The following is a 20,558-nucleotide window of genomic DNA, read 5'->3' as shown; positions in this document are numbered from 1 at the left end:
CCGTCGCACCCAGTCCCGGGCGCGCCCGGTGCTGGCGGCGGCCGGCCGGGGCTGACCAGTTATCTTCTCCGCAGGGCCGCGGCGAGAGGACCGGAGTCCAGCTTCGCCAGGAGCCGTGCCCGCCGCGCCCGAGGGGATGGAGGGCTGCCCCAGAAGCCCCAGCGCGCCTCGCGACCCCGCGCTGGCTGGCCGCCTCTAGCTGCTTGAGCAGTGCGTTTTATCCACCACCTCCTAGGCCTTGTTCCTTGATCTGGTGGCGTCGTGATTGGAAAGAAATGGAAGAAAAGGAGCGATGTGACCTATTCCGATCGGTCCTCCTGCAGTGAGGCCTGGTTGGCATTTGCAGAGAGGAAGACACAGCAAGGAAATCTTGTCTTTCTGGAGGAGGGTGAGGAAAGAGCAACAAGATCTTATATTTTATATGATTTTTTAAAAACCGTGCACTTTGACGGTGGTGGCGATATAAACTAGTCCAAAAATTATTTTTCTATTGAGAAGAGAGAAGAGTTGGATTTTTTTTTCCCTTTTTGATTCCAGCCTTTTCTCCCAGTGACAAAGCATAAGTCATGGACACCAGAGAATAAGGTGGACCTCAGGAATCCTGAAAAGACTGAGAAGCTCCCATCTTCCTCAGCAGGGAAGAGTGTGGTGTTTTCAGCCCTCTCTGGAACCTAAAACAAAAAACATGAGTTGCGTGCCATGGAAAGGAGACAAGGCCAAATCTGAATCCTTGGAGCTGCCCCAGGCAGCACCCCCACAAATCTACCATGAGAAGCAGCGCCGGGAACTTTGTGCCCTCCATGCCCTCAATAACGTCTTCCAGGACAGCAACGCCTTCACACGGGAAACGCTGCAAGAGATTTTCCAGAGGTAGGGCACTACTTCTTGGCATCCTGATGCCCACTTGGTATTTCTGATTTTGCGTGGGTGGGGCAGTGTCTCTGGTACATAAATCTTCAAACCTGCAGGTATTAACTAGGTGTGGTCAGGAGGTACAAAGGATGCAGGAATGGGAAAGAGAATAACTTCCATTTGTGACTTTGTGTTTTGTTTTATTTTGTTTTGGAGACAGGGTCTCATGTAGTACAGGCTGGCCTAAAACTCACTATGTAGCCCAGGGTGGCCTCGAACTCACAGCAATCCTCCTGCCTCAGCCTCCTGAGTGCTGGGATTACAGGCATGTGCTACCACCCCTGGCCACTTCCATTTATGGACCATTTCCTGAGGCCTTAGTTGTGTTCTTTCAAGAGGTCTGTTCGGTAACTTCATGGAATCTATTGTACACACAAACGCACTTGTGCACTTGCATGTCATTATTTCCATTTTATGGATGAAGATAGCATTCAGCAAAGTGCAGTAATGTGGCCACGGTAGTATAATAAGCATTGGAGCCAGGGCTGTGATCAGATTTGTGTGTCTGTTGTTGACCTTTATGTTAAAATGTTGCCCTCTCAAATCCTGCTGCCGACTTTACAGTCTAGAAGGGGAACAAGATCATGTCCACAGTCACCTGTCACCAAAGGTTGAAATGTGGTAGGTACCACAAGAAAGACGTACACACAGTACCCAGTTTTTCTGTGAAGCCACATGCTGGCCTTGGTGCATTTTATACATTGTTTTGTGTGGTTCTCTCTCAACAGTCATTTTACTGATCAGGAAATGGGTAGAAAGGTCAATAATTTATCCAAGTATCTCGTAGAGAGCAGAGCTGTGATTTGAAGCTGACTCCAGATCCCTGCGCACCCCCTTTCCACTTTATGCTAGATAGCCTTTCTTATCCACTTGAATGCCACGCCACGAGTAGATAGAAGTTCAGCTTTTTCTTTGCTTTGATTTTCTAGGGTTTTTTAAAAGCAGGGTTTGGGGCAGGCGTGGTGGTGGAGGCCTGTAATCCCAGCACTCTGGAGGCTGAGGCAGGAGAATCGTGAGTTCAAGACTAGCCTGAACTACAAAGTGAGCCCAAGGCCAGCCTGAACTGCATAGTGTAACCCTGACTCAAAAAGACTGACTAAATAAATAAATAAATAAAGCAGGGTAAGAGAATTTGTTCAGCAGTGTTTGGGTGGACCCAGAGCATGTCTGCAGTCCACAGCAACCTTGGCCATGAGCCTATCTGATCACTCCAGCCAGAAGGGGTTAGGCTTGCCCATTCCTCAGGGCAGGGAAAACTCGAGAAGTCTTTAAGCAGAGCACATTGACACTTCTAGAGGACACTTTTTTTTTTTTTTTTTTGATTTCTTTACTTAGAAATGAAATTACTACAGCACAGGAACCTGAGTCACAGCCAGAATCAGTCACAGCATATGTGAAGAATAGGTGTGGACCGCTTTCCTTGGAGGAACCATAGGCTTTCTTTTAAAAGAATGTTAATTTGAGCATGCTGACAGGACTGTAATGAGAGTAATTATTTCCTAATGCCGGTAATACCCTGAGTAGTGCCTTTGCCTTAGCAGAGCAGATGTGTTATTTGCATCGTGGGCATTGGGCAGCAAGTAGATGCACTCTGCAGGAAATGGGGCCCTGGGAGGTAAGAGCACGTGTCTCAGATCACCAAATCACGTACCAGGACGACCCAGTCCCTTGAACTGTTTCTTTTTGACCAGCCATTAATTTTTCTTCTACACCTAATTAGATATTTGCAGATTATTTCCTAATCTAATACTAAGAGGAATACAAGGATTCATAGTGGGTATTTGAGTGTGCTTTATTCTTCACAGTATATGTTGATGATCCTGAAACAACCTGAGGAAATAAGACTCAGTTTAAGTGATTTTGCAGAGTTTTATCCACTAATGAATCAATGTCAGATGTAACAGTTCTCTGTAGAGTCACACTGAGGAGAAGTCTTCTGTAAATTTGGCTCCTCATCTAACAAGGGGAATGATCATGAGATGATTAACACAGGAACACTTAGTGCAAAGCACTGTTCTGAGTGCTTCTCTTGTGCTAATTCAGTCTTCATACCAAGTGGGGGGACGGGGGCAACTCTGTTGTTTGCCTTTTTTTCCAGACAAGGAAGTCATGGCACAGAGGGTGCAGAGAGCTGTTCATGACAGGATTGGACTCAAGGTTTGTGGCTGCAGGGCCTGTCTCTTGGTTTCTGCAGACTGGAAAGGCTTGTCTGAGCTGTTGTATCAGCAGCAGCTGGTCATGCTGCTAGTACCTATAGCCGGGACTGAAGATGTAGATTGTGATTATTGAGTGTTTCTGAATAATAGCAGTTTTCAGCTGGGGTTTCCCTGAGTGAAACATTGATTAATACCTGCTAAACATCCACGTGGAACCAGGGACCTGTTCTTTTTAAAGCTTTTGTTTGTTTTTTGTTTTTTGAGACAGTCTTACTGTGTAGTTCAGACTATCATCAAACTCCCAGCAGTCCTCTTGCCTCAGTTTCCTGAGTGCCCTTTAAAGTTTGTACAAATTGTGCTGTTCTCCTCCATTCTTGTCAGTACCATATAAAGATCCACCTGAGAATAAAAATAAACCAGTACATAAAAGAGAATTCTGGAAGTAAAATTCTGTATAGAGCATTTTATATGGAAAGATTCTGTATGTATAGGTAGGAACAACAGCATGGGAGAAATACACAGGAAAAAGCAAAGGGAGAAAAGGTGAGAGAGAGAAGATGGAATTTTTAAAACAAACATTGGGCAGCTGCTTGTGCCAGGCACCACAAAGCACTGCAGAGAAAACGAGCTGAACAGGACGTCTCAGAGTTATACCTTGAGCAGGCCTTACAAAAGATTTGGGTGAAGAGAAAACTATGGCATTAGGAGCCATTTAGAAGTGGAAAAAGGATTCTCTCATCAGATCTTTGATGGAAAAAAAATAAAGCTGTCAAGTGTAAGAACTAGAAGTTCTCTGCAATTTTGAAGGCGTGACTAATGAGTGGTAGAAATGGGAAGAAATTGTTGATAAGTGCTATTTTGTTGAGAGGAAGTTCATCTAAGCAGTTGAATTTTAGCCAGCTAGCAGAGGAGAAATTGCACCCAGCTAGCAGGGTGGAGTTTCAGTAGAGTTGTGGATATGAGATGACTCACTTGGAGGAAAAATGAGTAGGAACTTAGAGCTGAGCTGATCACTGGCCAGCAGTAAGGGACAAGGAAGAGAAAAGTCGGTTGTGACCAAGGCTGGGTCCCGGAGGAAGGCTCAGAGACACTGGACCAGTGTCATCAGCGATGTTTACTGCAGACAGTTTACCACATAGGTATCTAAGCTTTGAAAATGGAGGGTAGTAGAAATGATACAGGAGCAGCTTGGCTAGGTGGGTTTGAAAATGCTCAGGGCTCAAACATTTTGCAGGACCCACCCCAGTCAGTGATGATACTTTCTTGGAGCTAACTATGCATTCTTCTCCCAAATAGACTGTTACAATCTAATTAGATGAAAACTAGCTTGGTTGGGGGAGGGTAGTAGGAGTTTTCAGCTGGGTTTCCTTGAGTGAAAGATTGCTTCATATCTGCTAAACATCTACATGGAACCAGGAACTAGTGACAATTGGCAGGAGCAAAGAGACTAGGGATATTGTTGTGCCATAAAGGGTAGGCACTCCAGCTTCTCTGTTAGAGGTCTCTGGGCAGGTAGGGGAGACCACATTTAAATGATTGGTAGTTACAAGTTGAGGAAAAGATTTGAATATTTTGTCTAAGAGCTGGGAAAACATAGTAATAGTAGCTAACCCAGAGTACTTACTTAGCTGGCTCTATAATCTGTGCTTTATTTAGAAACATCAGGATGCCAGATGTGGTGGTGCATGCTTGTAATCCCAGCTACTTAGGAGGCAACAGGATTGCAAGTTTGGGGCTAATCTGGCAATTTAGTGAGACCTTGTCTCAAAAACAAAAACAAACAAAAAAGGCTGGGGTGTGTGTGTGTAAGAAATACTTTTTTTTTTTTTTTAAAGCTGGGATGCAGCTCTGACTAACACTTGTGAGACCATTGGTTTAACCCCAATATTGGGAGAAAAAAAAATCTTGAAATTATGAGCTGTATTTTCTCCCTCCCTCCCTCCCTTCTCCTTCCCCTCACCCTTTACAGTACTGGGGATTTCTTTTTGCAGTGCCTGGGATTGAATCTACGGCCTTTGCACTGAGCTGTATCCCTAGCCCTCTTTTTTAAAATTTTTTTTTTTTAAATTTTTACTTTGAGGCACAGCTTTTGCTCAGTTGCCCAGGCTAGGTTCAATGCAATCCTTCTGCCTCAGGTTTCTAGAGAATTGAGCCACACTTGCTAATGTCACATCTCTCAGACCTAATAAAAAGGAAATCGGGGAGGAAATGAACCTGAAGTGCCTCCCCATCTCCCTTTCATAAAAATTCAAAATCATCATAGCCAGGTGCACTAGTAATCAGGAGAGAGTTCCAGGGACCTAAGCTGAGGATGTGGACATTGGTGGAGACTTGGACTAGAGCCATTGTAGATCACTTCAGGTTTTCTGGCTCTGACCTATGTGATGACAGACTTGAGAGGCTTGCTTTAGAGCCCAAATTTTATGTGGAGATCAGTGAGGCAATCTTGAACAGGCATTTGCCAAAAAAAACTTCCCATAGGAACCAGAATGGGATCTCATAGAATTCACTGGAACCAGAGAACTGTTCAGTCTTTTCGTGGGTTTAAACCCTAGCTCTGCCACCCACCAACTGTGCATGACTGTGCAAGTCACAGTAACCTTTGTACCTCAGCTTCCTTATTTACAGAATATCAAGATTGCTGGGAGGATTAAGCGACAAAGTTCATGCAAGCAGCTAACACAGTGGACATCTGATTGTTAGTAAAGTATAAGCAAGTGCTTGTGTGGTGCACCTGGGGGGGCCCCCTCCCAAAAAAAAGACCACCCTCAAGGCTGGGATGGAAACTATTCTCAAGCATTCCCTGTCTGGAGAGGTTTAGACGTGTTTCATCGGGTGCCAGTGCCTAACTGAGAGATACAGAGTGAAAGAGTTTCAGGGACTTACTGTTTGGTTGTACATGTATAAAATGAATTCTTCAGCAGTCCTGTAAAGTAGGAATCATTACCATTTTTATGGATCATTCACAGCAAATGTCTGGGTGGTCAGATAGGTTTGGGAACTGAAGCATATTGTGTAACAGGCTTGGAGATTAACTTTGTTTTGAGTTGGAGGTTCTCCATGTTGCCCAGGCCAGCCTCAGCTCCTAAGTAGCTGGGACTTTAGGTGTGCACCACCCCACCCGGCTTAGCGTTATAGATTAAATCTCACAGTTAGTGTAGGTGGCACTTGGATGGGAATTCAGATATGTTACTTCTCTCAGTCTCCCTTCTCGTTCACAGAGGAGCCAGGAAGGATTAGATGGAAGAGGCAGGATGTGAGGTTGAGCTTAAAGAAGCTGCAGGATTTGGCCTGGAACCAAACAGGATAAAAGCAGAGACCACATGGTCATGGTGCCTGAAGGGCACTAAGCGCCAGGAGAGCAGAACAGCAGGGCCCTATAGGGCTGGGGGATTTGGAGTTGGCTGAGCTGGCTGGTGGTGTGACTGTCAGTTCCTATGTAAGGGAATGAAGTGACACGTTGGTGACCGTGGCAAGATCATACAGGCTGAGTTAGTAGAGAGAGCATTTGGAAGCAAGGAGATCAGTGGAAGAACCTGTTTCAGAAGTCCAGGCATGGGGCTAGAGGGTCCTCCAGTTAGGGCAGAGGTAGTGTTAATACACAGGGAAGGATTTCAATCTGAGATGGAAATGAAGGCCAAGGAAGGAAGATCCTTGGAACACCAGTCCCAACAGGTGAACTTCAGAAGAAATATCTGGGTGGTTAAATATGTTTGGGAACTGAAGCACATTATGTAACTCTCTTTCCTGGAGACACAGGTAAAGATTAATGGAGAGTCTCCCAGATTTCCTGCAGGAAACCTTTTTGCTTGCTTAGTTTGTTCAGTTATGGTATTGGAATATTGGGTGCCTTACGGTTTCTGTGATACTAAGCCAGGAGGAACTAGCATCACTGGGATTGTGGCAGCTCTGCTCTAAGCTGTGCGCTTGCTGGGAGGTTGGTGGTAAGAGATAAAAGACTCAGTGTTGTCCCTATTGAGATCTTCTTCCTTGTACTAGTCAGGGACCTCATGGAAAGGAATTAGAGGTTACTGGAACGTGGGTGGGGGAAAGGAGCCTGTGAGATCTTGAGCTTGGCCTTCTTTGCCTGAGCTTTTTTTTTTGTTTGTTTGTTTTTGTTTTTTTTTCTGGTACCGGGAACCGAACTCAGGACTTTGCGCTTGCCAGGCATGCACTGTGCCACTGAGCTAAATCCCCAGCCCCTTTGCCTGAGCTTTCTCAGGAGTGTTCTAGGACACTAACGAGAGCCTTTGTCCTGCTACAGCTGTTTTAGCCCCAGGCCTTAGGGATTTGCTAATTTCCTTTTAGCAACCTCCCACTCTGACTCTTGGTCTCTTCGTGAGACAGCAAGCATAACTTGAGCTTCTGATGAACCTAAATTTGAATCCTGCTTCCGTCCTTGTAAGCGCTTAAAGGCAAGTCAGATACAATCACCAAACCTTAGGTTTCTGATTCTTTTTTTATTTTTTTGTCTTTTTGAGACAAGGTCTTGCTATGCAGTTCAGGCTGGCCTTGAGTTCACTTTGTAGGCCAGGCTGGCCTTGAACTCGCAACAATCCTCCTGCCTCAGCCTCCTGAGTGCTGTTATTACAGGCATGTGCCACCACGCCCAGCTGACAGATTTTTTATTTCTTTTTATTTTTTATTTATTTTTTTTCTTTTTTTTTTTTTTTTTTCCAGTACTGGGAATCAAGCTCACAACCTTGTGCTTGCCAAGCAGGCACTGTGCTGCTGAGCTAAATCCCCAGTCCCCTGTTTTTGATTTATAAAATAGAAATAATTCATATCCTCATAGAATTACTATGAGGTGTAAGTAAGACACATTAAAGAACTTGTATAGTGCTTAGCACAGGTTTTCAGTAATCAGTAGATACTGCAGGTAAAATAAAACATAGTTGCAGAGTGGGGTTTAGTGTCTTCTGATTCCTCACTTTTGCCAGCTCTCAGATGAACAGGTAAGCCTTTTAACTTTTTATTGGTACTAGGACTTGAACTCAGGACCTTGCGCCTGCCAGGCAGGTGCTTGTGCCACTGAGCTAAATCCCCGGCCCAGCCTTTTTACTTTTAAGCGTCAGCCACGTGTGATTGTAATCCCAGCACTCAGAAGGTTGAGGCACAAAGATCACCATGTGTTCAAGGCCAGCTTGACTACATAGGGAGACCTTGTCCCAGAAAACAACAGCAAAAAAGAGTCTACCAATATTTAGAAAGGAAGAGACAGAATAACAAAAATAAACAGAGAACATTTCAAGAAACATTCCTTGAACACCTGGTATATGCCCGGCACTCATTAGACCCTAGCAGATGATACACAGTAACTGAACAGTCCGGGCCCAGGTGTCATTCTAGTGTGGCAAACCAGGCACAGGAGGAAGCGTGTCTGGTGTGACAAAGTGCTGTAAGTAAACCAAAGCAGATGGGCAGTGAGGAAGCAGAAGAGGAAGTGACTGGGATAAACTAAGGTTGGGTGGGAAAGTTTTTTTGTGGCAGTTACATTTGAGACCCAGATAACAAGGTGCAGAGCTCTCAGGGAGGACCATTTCCAGACAGTGGGGAGTGGAAATGTGAGTGAGTCCCAAGGGAGTGCAAGGCTTATGTATTTCAGGAACAGGAACAATGTCATGTGTAAGAGGAAAGAGCAGAGCTCAGCAGATAAAGGCATTTAGATCACATGTATATGTGTATGTACCTATGTATTTTTATTAATTTATTTTTGGTTTTTTGAGTCAGGGTCTTACTAGGTAGTATAGGCTGGCCTTTGATCTCAGTATACAGAGCAGGCTGGCCTTGAACTTGTCACCCTCTTGCCTCAGCCTCCTAAATGCTGGGGTTATAGGCATCCACCACTGTTCCTGGCTAGATTATAATTAAATTCTTTATGTATGATTGGAGAGTTTTAAGCAGTGGCAGGAGTATGTTGTATGTACAGTATGTTTGAAAAATATCGATATAGGGGTAGCAATGTAGCTCAGGGGTAGAACACTGCCTACCTAGCATGTGCAGAGGCCCTGAGTTAGATCTCCAGCACAGGAAAAGAAAAAAAAAGTCAGTATGGAGAAGGAAAAGGCATGGTAAGTTTTAATGTTTCAAGTCTGAGTTCCTTGCTGGAGATGGCACATCACGGTCTCCAGGACACCTGCTCTCCGCTTCTGTCCTGAGGAACTTGCCACATTTTCCTTCCTCTGCTTCACAGAAAGGTCAAAAGCATGCTGAACTTACCTTCAGGGGGCCTTTCTTCAGCTCCTGGCCTGACAGATCTCTGAACGCAAAATAATAGGATTGGAAATGCCTGGAGTATAGGCCATATCTTAAAGTGGAATTGCTAGAGTCCTGGCAAAAAGTGGCTAGAAGCTGAGTGGGCCAGCCAACGTGTTAGCTGAGGCTTTTTTGTCTGGCACAAATTTTTCTCAGTTAGCTGTGCATGGTGCATTCTATAATCTCAGCTACTCGGCAGGCTGAGGCAGGAGGATCACAAGTTCCAGGCCAGCCTGGGCAACTTAGCAAGACCTTGTCTCAAAAAAGGGCTGGGGTATAGTTCAGTGGTAGAGCGCTTGCCTAGCTATGGGTCTTTATTACCATATACACATGCATGCGTGCATGTGCATGTGTGGGTTTGCACACACACAGGTTTTTTCAACTGATTCCTTGTGTTTTAATTAAAATATTTTTTTCAAGTACTGTGTAGGTTTGGAATTCCTTCAGGTGGGTCATGTGTTCCAGATTAACACAAGGCCTTACTAATTTTTAGTGCCTTACATTTGCCCCCAATTCATGGATTTGTTACCTCTCTGGGCCTCTTATGCCTTTGAGTATTTAATGATTACCAAGTGTGCACCCTTTAAATAGAAAGCACTTAAACTGTAAAAAAGCAAAACAAAACAAAACAGCAGTAACCAGTTACTATCCATGCAAGTACAAGTATCACTTAGTATTTCCCACTGTTTAACAAAAGGCTTGCATCAAGGCAGGAAGATCAGTAAATACAAAGACTGCAGAGAGGCTGCAACAGGCTAGAGTTCGGTGAGTGAGACTCCTTCTTGGAACATCCTTTGTGTTCATTGACTTCACTGTAGAAGTTCTTCCTGAATGGCAAGGAGACAGGTCCTGCCCCTCCCCCAAATTGTTTTGCATAGAGAGGGAAGCAGGAGCCCAGAGGTCAGCATACTTAGATAAACCTGGAGAAACCAGCTTCCAACGCAGTGATATAAAGTGTTTTTCTCGTAGTGTAGGCGGGGAGTGGGAGTTGGCAGACCAGCAAGTCTCAGCCCTCCTCTTTTTGAATTGTAGGTTGTCTCCAAATACCATGGTGACACCACACAAGAAGAGCATGCTGGGAAATGGGAACTACGATGTGAATGTCATTATGGCAGCACTTCAGACCAAAGGCTACGAAGCTGTTTGGTGGGACAAGCGCAGGTAACGTGAACCGGGCTTGACTCGATGGAGACTAGAGGTCATGGCGCAGGCCCTGAGCTTGGGAATGGGGAGGTGGCTGCCTGTGGTGGTAAAGCCAAGTCGGGGCGGGCTCAGAGCCTGAGGCCATGTCTCTTTCACAGGGATGTTGGTGTCATTGCTCTCACTAATGTCATGGGATTCATCATGAATCTGCCCTCCAGCCTGTGCTGGGGACCACTTAAGCTGCCTCTCAAAAGGCAGCACTGGATCTGCGTCCGAGAGGTAGGGGGAGCCTACTACAACCTCGACTCCAAACTCAAGATGCCCGAGTGGATTGGAGGCGAGAGCGAGCTCAGGTAATCTCCACTGTGGCTAAGCTTCGGGGCTCCCCCCATTTGGTATTTCAGGAAAATTGGTCTCATCTGTGGTTATTTGACAAAGGAAATGATATTCCTGTGTACTAGGATCCTCTTCCTGGCTTACTTGGAATCACAGGATCTCTGACCTGAAAGACCTTTTGAGGTGGGGGTTGAGACAGGATCTCACTATGTAGTCCAGGTAGCAATGATCCTCCTGCCTCAGCTCCCAAGGGCTGGGATTATAGGCGTGTGCCATGATGGCCTGAAAGACCTTAATCAGGACTTTCTTCCCTTTCATAGGCAAGTTCCACAGTCTGGAATCCGAGCCTTCTGGGAGCTGGCATTGTAACATTCTCTCCACTGAGACAATCAGTGTCATTTCTTTGACATTCAGAGAAAGGAAGATGAACATTCAGCCAGACTGGGACTAAAGAAGTTGGTTTTTTAAAGAAGTTTATTTAGACAAGCAGAAGCCCTTTATTTTGTTTTATTCCTCAGAACCAGCTCCAGTTAGCAGTAATATATGAGGAACTCTTGGTTACTTTTCTCTCATTGCTGAGACAAAATACCTGATGCCCAGAATTAAGGAAGGAAAGGTTGATTTAGCTCACAGTTTGTGGAGGTTTCAGTCCATACTCAGCTGGCTCCAAGGTAGGGTGGCATATGGCACATGGCAGAGGGCAACTGTACATGGTGGCAGAAAACAGCAAAACAACAATAACAAAAGGGAGGCCTGGCCGCTAGCAGCCTCTCTCTCTCCCTTACATATGTAGACTACTGCCCCAGGGGCAAGTGTAGCACTCACACCCACAATCCCAGCATTGGACTATGGATCAATCATACATCTAGAAGCCTGCCCCATGACTGCATGAGGATTTGGGGGGACATGCAGATACAAACCATAACAGAGGGTGAGGAGTATTCAGGGTGGAGTTCTAACTGGACAGGTAGAGGGGAGCCACAAATAGTCAGCCACTAGAGTGTTTTAGGATTACCAAAGTATAAATAATGAGGTTTCTGCTGAATGTGTGGCCCTGAGGCTGGAATTCAGTTCAACAGCATTTTCTCTCACCTATTCCTTTCTCCGTAGGAAATTTCTAAAACATCATTTGCGAGGAAAGAACTGTGAACTCCTGCTGGTGGTACCAGAAGAGGTGGAAGCCCATCAAAGTTGGAGGGCTGATGTGTAACACAGTTCTGCCCCGCCTACCCCTTGCCCCAACCTCCAGGCCTCTGCCATGTGCTGTGGCCTCTCCCGTGGGCCTGCCCTGGCCACTTCCCCAAACATCTCATCAGGTTTCCCCTTAGGATCTGCCAGTGCAGTAGGACAGGTGTGTGGACTGTCTCAAGAACCACCCGCTGTCTATGCCTGGGGAAGGAAGGGAGGGGCCTGAGCCCCGAGGGCCAGCATCAGGAGCCGTGCTACCATCAGAGAAGGCAAGGTGGGTCCCAGCTGTTTCCCCCTCTCTCTGAGGACCTGACAGGTTCTGCTGGAGTCCCTGCTGCTACTCCAGGCTCCCCAGAGATGCTGCCACCACTTTCTCCTGCTGTGGCACCAGTGAGTCTAAAGACAGTACTTGCAAAACCCAGCGACTGCCTCCAAGGACACAGAGCATAAGTGTCTCTCAGGAAATCGTCTCCCGGACCCCAGCAGCAGTACCATGTGCCAGGCCGTCTACAGCCCTTAACGCCACCCCACCCCACTTTTACAGGAGGTTTATGGCCAGCCTTGAGCTTTATAATGAAAAGTCCTCTAATATTCCAAGCCAGGTGGCTAAATCCCACAATCTTCTAGCAAGACAAGGGCGAGATACATAGCTAAGAGGATGTGGCTTAAGCCAGACTGGGACAGGCATGGGGTGGCTTTTCTTTACTCTAGTTTTGTCCCTGCCATTTCACTACATTGATTTAGGAGGCTTTGGGGCAAACGTAAAGGAAAGTGGGTAGTTTTCATACTTTGTCCACTCTGGCAAAATCAGAAAAAATTGTGTACCCTTAATAGCACATTCTACTAGCTTGGGACAGAAGCAGGTGAGGGAAGATTATAATGTGAAGATCTGCTTCTCAGAGTTTAAGAGCAGATAGAATTGGCAGAAGTCCTGGGCTCCAAGGCTGAGTCACTGTGGTGACAAACAGCAGAGCCCTCAAGTCGGGTGGTTACGTGCACTGTTACAGGACCTGGTTTGTCATCTCCGTGTAGTCTCCTTTACAAATCACCAGATTGCCCACCCCCTACCTCTTGAAATAGTTGTAGGCCACATTTCTCCTGTGACTTTGGAAAACGAAAGGAAGTAAGTTATACCACACGTGTCACCAAAGTGGCTGTGGTTGTCTTGCGACAGGGCGGGCAGAGTGACCCAGCCAGTCCTTCCAGATCCATGGTCTCAGCAGGAATGAGGGCTGCCCCGCTGGCCAGACTCCTCTCCAGCAGCAGAGCCAGCTGGGGCTTGCATGTCAATCCTCAGCAAGCTTCACGGGGGAAGCCGAGGTTTGCTCCCCACTGTGACTGGAGTGCATGTTTACACCAGCACTTTTTCTGCACATATATCTTCACAAGGCCGTTTTCTATGCCGAGTAACAAGAGGCCCCCAGCGGCAACTGTGTTATGCCCTCTCAGCAACTGGCCGTGGTCTCTTCTGCACCATTTTCTACACCAGACTGGCTTGGCACCACAGGGAGCTGTCTACCCCTGCACAATGACATTCCAACCACACCAGCCAGGAAGTTCCAGCAAACTGCTGATTGTTTCAAGCTGAACCATGGTCCATTGGCACTGTCAGTGATAGTAAGCCATTTCCGGGGAGGAGGAAACTTCTCTCCACAAACTGCTTGGGCCTGTGCAAATGGCACTTCAGAGGAGTCCCGTGCACGTGGAGTGCACGAGCCAATGGAATATGCAAAGATGCTTCAACATTTCAGGGCTGGTTTCTCTGTTCATATCCGATTCTGGTGCTTAGGAACAGGGACCCATGCTGATGCCCAAGCGCAGAAAGCCCCCTCCTTTAAAGGGAGCAGGCCTGACCCTGATGCCCAGTAAGGGGCAACCCCAGGCTTTGTTTTTCTTGCTTTTGTTCCCTTTTTGTTGTTGTTGGCCTTGTGCTGGGTTTGTTTACAAAGATGTATTTTGTTTAACCAAATATTAAAAATGGAAAATTCCATACATGAATCTCCTTGTCTACCTGAATTACATATATATATATATCTATTTTTTTTTTTTTTTTTTTTTTTTGTCTTTTGAGACAGTGTCACTGTGCAGCTCAGGCTGGCCTCGAACTCACAAAGATCCTCCTGCCTCAGCCTCCTGAGTGCTGGGATTACAGGCATGCACAATCACGCCCAGCCTGAATTGTTATTACGTAAAAAAAAAAATGGTGTGATGCCATTTTAAAAGGAATTCATTACCATCATGTCACCTTTGAGTTACATTAAGCTCTGATTAAACTTACCTGAAAAATCCAAACAAAATATTTACTTGACTCAGAAAGTGCCCAAAGTTTTTTCTTTTCTTCCAAGACAGGGAGGATCTCACTTGGTAGTCAGGGTGGCATTCAGTCCTTGGTTTCTGCTCCAGCCTCCTGAGTGCTAGAACTAAGGCATGTGCACCCACCACCATACCCACCCACGGTGTTTTGCAGTTTACCTTAATTTTAAAAATTAGGCCTGGCAATTTGAAGAAGCCGTGAGGTAGATACAAGTTTGTACCTGCTGACGGGATCAGGGTTTGTCCTTAGTTAAAAGGTGAAAGGCCCTGCACTGGGGCCAGGCTGCCTGAATCCATACCAGGGTCTGTACTTAGAAGGCTGAATCCAAATCTAGCTCTTATTACCAGGCCTTGTGCACACTATTTTAACCTTTTTGTGGTCATTTCCTCCTCTGTTAAAGAATACTGCCACCTAAATTGCATAGTACTCTGATAAGTGATCCACATACATGGTATGTTGGATGCTCATTAAAAATTTATGGTAAGTGGAAAAACTACAAAGTTCAAAGACAGGGTTGCAGCTGGTTTCATCATCACTGATTCACCTAGGCAGTAATTTTTTAAAAACTAGGTCACAGGGGCTGGGGATTTAGCTCAGCGGCAAAGCGCCTGCCTGGCAAGCGCAAGGTCGTGAACTTGGTTCCCGGTACCAGAGAAAAACCAAAAAAAAAAAAAAAACACAAAACCTAGGTCACAAAAAAGTTCTATTTGTGAATTTCTACACTGGGGCTAGAAATCAGCACTTACTGTAAATAGTTGACAACTGTACAATGTTACTGGCCGCAAGTACAGAGAGCTTGTCTTTTGCTTTAGGTTGGTGCAGCTGAAACTGATTACTTGAATCAGGACAAAGACTGCTCCTAAAGAGGGTCATGACAAAAAAAGGAAATTTCTTTTTCATTTCTGGAAGCTCAGAATTCATTTAGGTCTATAAGATGGGTCAGTGGAGGTGGTGGTGCTGGCCTGGGTGAGGAAATCTGAGGTATTGTATGTCTCTGACCTTCTGAAATGGTTGTAATTTTGAAGGACCTGCCACAAACACATGGGTAACACTTTGAGTTGTAATAATTTTTAATTTTAAATACAAAAAGTGAGCACTGACCTTTTTTAACACACGAGTCTGATAGCCAAAATGTGCAGAGGATATGAGCCCCAGCTCTGCCCCCACAGCCCCATCATCCTCGTCTGTGGCCGAAGCTGCCAAGAACCGCCGCCTCCAACACGCACAGAGGTTCCCAGCGCTTTACAGCTGTACTGTACTGTGCCGGCTTTGTACTGTGTGCTCATCCCTCCCCAACATGGCCATTCTTGGAAAGAAAAAAATAAAAAACCAAAACCAGTCATTAATGGTCGGGGTCCGTCCCTTCCACTGGTGTCAGTTTCTACGCCATCATGGGATAGTTAGGAGCAGCTGACTAAAAGGGGTTGGGTGGCCAGAGCTGAAGTAACCGTCCGCATAGCTGCACTCTGGTATCAGCGAGGACAGAAGGAGGACAGTGAGGGCAGCGTGGAGGGCACAGCTGCAGGTTGGGATTCTCCATGAAACTTCAAAGGGAGAATTCTCCCAAGTTTAGATCAATGTGCCAAAGTTTAAAAAAAAAAAATTACAAACAATCAGCAGTTCAAACTGAGTTTGAACTTCTCTCACCAAGACAGCTCAAATGTTATCAGTTAATAATCTAGATCTTTCCAGGAAGTGAAGGTAGAGCCCCTGGCATTCCTCCTGAGATCCCTGTGTTAGGCCCTAGAAGTATCTGGAAAAGAAAAAGAGGAGTAAGACACTGTATAGGCCTAGGCGTGTCACTTTCACCAGGCCTGATGGAACAGACACTGCTGAGCAGGGGTCCGATCCCAACCCCCACCCCCACATTAACTGCCAGTCTCCCCAGGTGCTGGAGAAAGAAAGAACTCCAGTCTCCCACTGGCAAAAAGCCCAGAGTCCAGGCTCACCTGCCGTTGCTGCAGCTGCTGCTGCTGCTCCATTTGTAACTTCTCGGTCTCAAAGACAACAGGAAGAACCAGGATCATAAAGGAAGTGGTCCCGATCCACAAGGCTGCCCTGGAAAACCTGCAGAGGGAGGGTGAGCATGGAGAGATGCAAGCAAAACCAGCCAGCCCAGGGGCTGGGGATTTAGCTCAGCGGCACAGCGCCTGCCTAGCAAGCGCAAGGTCATGAGTTCAATTCCTGGTACCGGAAAAAAACTAAAAAAAAAAACCAAAAACCAAAAACCAAAACCAGCCAGCCTGGTCACGAATGAGCCAATAAGCAAACGTCTCCCCTAGTACCAGTGTTTCTATTCGTGCATTCTACTCCCTCTTTGCACCACACACCTACAAGAGACAGGAGCAGCGGTGCTGGGAGCTGTAATGTCTAGTGACAGCAGTTCACATTCTCCTGAGCTCTTACTACGCTGCTCAGACATTAATAACCTGAAACGATCCCATAACGACCTTGCTAAGTAAGAATCCCACTTTACAGAAAAAGATACTAGGACTCAGAAAGGTTAGGGAGCAACCAACCAGCCCAAGGTCACTCGAACCCAGGTCTGCTGCTTCCAAAGCCCGTGTTCTTTCACAGCACTACTCACCCGCTGCGCGCCCCCAATGTCTTTTTTTTGCCTTCGCCACTTACCTGTACATTTTTTGAGCCACAAAGAGGGAGAGATCAAAAGTGGCTCCGGCCGCGGACCGGACCCTCTCGGGGAACATCTCCGTCAGACCCCAGAGTCTCTCTAGCAGGGTCTCGTCTAGCTGTGGGAGAGGAGGCGCGGGTCTTGGCCAAAGCAGCGGGAGGCACCCCCAGCCCCGCTGCGGCTCCAGGAGCCGCCGAACCCCCGGAGCGAGGGCACGCCGGGGCCCAGCGGGGTCCCTAACCCCGCCTCCCGGAGAAGCCGCCGCGTCCAGAGGCACAGCACGCGGAGCCCACACCCCCGGGCCAGCCCACTCCCCGCCCCGCGCACGGCGAGGACCTAGTACCTCGTCATCGTCGTCCTCTTCCAGCTCCTCCTCAGTCTTCTCAGCATCACCTTTTGGGAGCAACTCGTCTGGGGACATGGGCTCCCCGGCCCCGGCGGCGGCGGGTGCGGCGGCCATGACTGCAGGGGACACCGGACGCGGAAAGGAGCGATCGAGCGCTGCGCCGCGGCGGACAGAGCGCCCTTCCGGCAGCGAGACGCGCGGGCCGCGAGAGAGTGGCGCCCTCTGGCCCTCGGGTCCTCCAGCTCCATTCAGCGGGTCCCCCCCGCCCCTCCGCCAGGTTTACCTGGAGATTTTGACTTCAGCAGGCAGAAAAACAGCTGGAAACTTGCTAAGGGAGCACTCCTGGCTGCTTCCGCAGTATTTCTGTGCAGTGAGTTTAGGGTGGGACTAAAAATCTAGATTTTAACAAGCCTCCCTGGGATCGCACCTTGAGAAACACCAATCCGGTTTTATTTTCCTAGCCGGGCGTGGTGGCACACGCCTGTAATCCCAGCACTCCGGAGGTTGAGGCCGAAGGATGGTCGCGAGTTCGAGACCAGCCTGGGCTACAAAGTGAGCTCAAGGCCAGCCTGAACTGCATAGCGAGATCCTGTCTCAAAAAGACGAAAACAAACAAACTCAGTTTTATTTTCCTGTGAGGGATGGCAATTGGTAGGAATAAGTTAGCAGTTTGTTGGTTTATTGGTCTTTGGGGAAGCAGCAAGTAAACAGGCCCAAGGTACCAATGTAACAAGGACCTAAAAGCTGGGCCGGCAGATGCCCAGTGGGTAACTAAGAGCAGAGTGAAGCTTGGCATCTCTCCTTCAGTTTCCTTCATTTATTACTTTAATGCTTTGGGTCAGATCCCCGCTCAGGTCTGCAGGGGCATGTTAATCACTTAAGCGGGGTGTGTGTGTGTGTGTGTGTGTGTGTGTGTGTGTGTGTGTGTGTGTGTCTGTGATACAAGTCTGACTAGCCCTAAATCTACCAGTCTATTCCCCCCACCCCACCCCGTGCAAGCCAAAATAAGAGCAACTCATTTTCAGGATTTGCGGGAACATCCAGTGGTCAGATTTGTCAACATCCAGTTCCAGACCTGCTGGGGCAATGCGTAGAAGTCTCTGGTCATTGTCCTAAACCTGCAGTCACCTCGGATTCCAGGAAAGTTTGGAAAAACAAAACCTGGCAACTCTCCCCACCCGATGATGAGGTCCCCACCCCCAACAGGTGCAATTACCAGGACAGGAAGTGAGGCTGCCCTCAAATCAGGAGCAGACACTCCCCTTGGGAACCTAAAAGCCCCTCAACTGATGATGGCCGAACCAGGCCCAAGGTACCAATCACACAGCCTGACCAGGATCAGCTACAGTGCCGGTTGCACACTCCCAGCTGTGCAAACACCCAGCCCTTGCCTTTGCTCTCCTTCCCTATAAAACCCCAGCGCTGCTGCCCCTCACAGCCAGATCTTGATGCTCTTTATCTGCGATTCTCAGCATGGCCATGCTGATGACAGCTCCTTCCCTGTCCTTCAGTGCCTCATCTCAACTGCTGTCACAGACAGGCGGCTGAGCCTCATCTGCTAGGACTCCTGGACCTCAGGCTTTTGCCCTAAGACTCCGGTGTCACCAAAAGCAAAACAAAGGTAAGAACCCTGAAGGATGGATGAGGTGTGCTGTGTGCTTGCTTGCTTGCTTGCTTGATTTATTTATTTGAGACAGGATCTTACTCAATTGTCCAGGATGGCTTCAAACTTGCGATCACACACACACACAAAAAAAAAAAGGGCAGGGGATTTAGCTCAGTGGCACAGTGCCTGCCTGGCATGCGCAAGGTCGTGAGTTCAGTTCCCAGTACCAGAAAAAAAAAAAACCAAAAAAAAAAAAAAAAAAAGACTCAAACCTGCGTCAGCCTCCCCAAGATTATTTGGCTTGTTTTTTTACATTTTTTATTATTATTTTTTTAAGATAGGGTCTTACTACGTACCCCAGGCTTGGGGTTTATTATTTGGATTATTTGGCTTGTTTTTTTTACATTTTTTATTATTATTTTTTTTTAAATAGGGTCTTACTATGTACCCCAGGCTGGCCTCCAACTCACTATGTGACCTTAGCCTCTGCCTCCCACTTATACCAATTTTAGAAACAGCTGAGTACGGTGATGCACACCTATAATCTCAGCACTTGGGAGGCTGAGGCAGGAGGACCACCATGAGTAGAAAGTAGCCTAGTCTACATAGTGAGTTCAGGTCCATCCTGGATTTGACAGCCAGACCCTGTCTAAAAAAAAAAAAAAAAAAAATTGAGGCATAGTGTAGGGTCACTGCAGGTATTTCTAGAGGACAGATTTCTAGAAGTAGGCCTGGCTTGCTGGCCAGAAAGTATGCACATTTAGAATTCTGCTATGGGGCAACCCACTCAGGCCCCCCTTCTGTCTGTCTCTTAGACAGAAGCTTTCTTTCCCTCAATAAATATATTCTGCTTTTAAGAACAAAATAATGCTAGGAGGCTGGCTGTGTTGCTCAGGGGTAGACTGCTCACCTAGCATGCTCGAGGCTCTGGGTATAATCTCAGCACCTCAAAATGAGACTAAATTTTGCTAGGTATTAGCTAATTGTCTCCAAAGAACTATATCATGTACTTTTGGAATAGTAAATGGAAGTGTCCTTTCCCCATGTGCCACCATACCTGGCCATATTTTAATTTTCAACCATACAGTGGATGTAAATGCTTCTTACTTGTTCGATTTTTTTGTTTTGTTTTTGTGCATGCTTTTACATGTGCCCCTACGTTACTAATTAAAGGTAATTTGATATACACCTGTAGGTAACTGACCATGGAGTGAGGCCCGGGGGAATCCAGATTCTTATCTGATTCATAACGGTCATATGCTTACACACTGCAGCAGGGCTCTGCGACCAGCAGGTTCTCTGATCAGTGCTCAGGCCTTCAGTCTGTGGGCAGGGCAGCTGCGACTGTAGAATTTTCTTTTCTTTTGTCTTTTTGAGACAGGGTCTCACTATGCAGTTCAGGCTGGCCTTGAGCTCACTTTGTAGCCCAGGCTGCTCTCAAACTTGAAATGATCCTCCTACCTCAGCCTCTCAAGTGCTGGGATTATAGGCATGTGGCACCACACCTGGATGGATTTCATTTTTAAAATTGATTTGCATGTATGTGGTGCTGGGGATGGAACCCAGGGCTAGGCAAGTGCTTGATCCCTGAGCTACATCCTTGGCCCTTTTTATTTTTGAGACAGGGTCTTTCTAAATTGCTCAGATGAGGCTCAAACTTGAAATCTTGC

At 46.9% G+C, this 20,558-nt stretch overlaps 2 protein-coding genes across 2 annotated transcripts; one reads left to right on the top strand and one right to left on the bottom strand.

The window, feature by feature from the left end:
• Positions 1 to 26: 26 nt before the first annotated feature.
• Positions 27 to 13,988, top strand: Josd1 (Josephin domain containing 1). The gene is made up of 4 exons (XM_005379269.2): positions 27 to 870; positions 10,356 to 10,484; positions 10,625 to 10,819; positions 11,913 to 13,988. The coding sequence occupies exons 1-4, from the start codon at positions 686 to 688 to the stop codon at positions 12,010 to 12,012; spliced, it is 609 nt and encodes a 202-aa protein (XP_005379326.1). The 5' UTR covers positions 27 to 685; the 3' UTR covers positions 12,013 to 13,988.
• Positions 13,989 to 15,356: 1,368 nt separating this feature from the next.
• Tomm22 (translocase of outer mitochondrial membrane 22 homolog (yeast)) lies at positions 15,357 to 17,442 on the bottom strand. Its single transcript, XM_005379268.2, has 4 exons — positions 17,280 to 17,442; positions 16,936 to 17,054; positions 16,254 to 16,371; positions 15,357 to 16,057 (listed from the first exon to the last, which is right to left on the bottom strand). The coding sequence occupies exons 1-4, from the start codon at positions 17,394 to 17,396 to the stop codon at positions 15,983 to 15,985; spliced, it is 429 nt and encodes a 142-aa protein (XP_005379325.1). The 5' UTR covers positions 17,397 to 17,442; the 3' UTR covers positions 15,357 to 15,982.
• Positions 17,443 to 20,558: the final 3,116 nt, after the last annotated feature.

Source organism: Chinchilla lanigera, unplaced genomic scaffold (assembly GCF_000276665.1).
Source record: "Chinchilla lanigera isolate Chin_1 unplaced genomic scaffold, ChiLan1.0 scaffold00012, whole genome shotgun sequence".
NCBI lineage: Eukaryota > Metazoa > Chordata > Mammalia > Rodentia > Chinchillidae > Chinchilla > Chinchilla lanigera.
The sequence above is the reverse complement of the archived record's forward strand: the minus strand, read 5'-3'. Positions and strand labels throughout refer to the sequence as shown.

What these genes read in the sequence shown, in the direction of transcription:
- Tomm22 (XM_005379268.2), bottom strand. Translation starts at nt 17,396, where the DNA reads ATGGCCGCCGCACCCGCCGCCGCCGGGGCCGGGGAGCCCATGTCCCCA. An exon ending in AAGAGGACGACGATGACGAG is followed by an intron (nt 17,055 to 17,279) that starts GTACTAGGTCCT and finishes CCTCTCCCACAG; the next exon opens with CTAGACGAGACCCTGCTAGA. An exon ending in GTGGCTCAAAAAATGTACAG is followed by an intron (nt 16,372 to 16,935) that starts GTAAGTGGCGAA and finishes CTCCCTCTGCAG; the next exon opens with GTTTTCCAGGGCAGCCTTGT.
- Josd1 (XM_005379269.2), top strand. Translation starts at nt 686, where the DNA reads ATGAGTTGCGTGCCATGGAAAGGAGACAAGGCCAAATCTGAATCCTTG. An exon ending in CTGCAAGAGATTTTCCAGAG is followed by an intron (nt 871 to 10,355) that starts GTAGGGCACTAC and finishes TTTGAATTGTAG; the next exon opens with GTTGTCTCCAAATACCATGG. An exon ending in GGAGGCGAGAGCGAGCTCAG is followed by an intron (nt 10,820 to 11,912) that starts GTAATCTCCACT and finishes CTTTCTCCGTAG; the next exon opens with GAAATTTCTAAAACATCATT.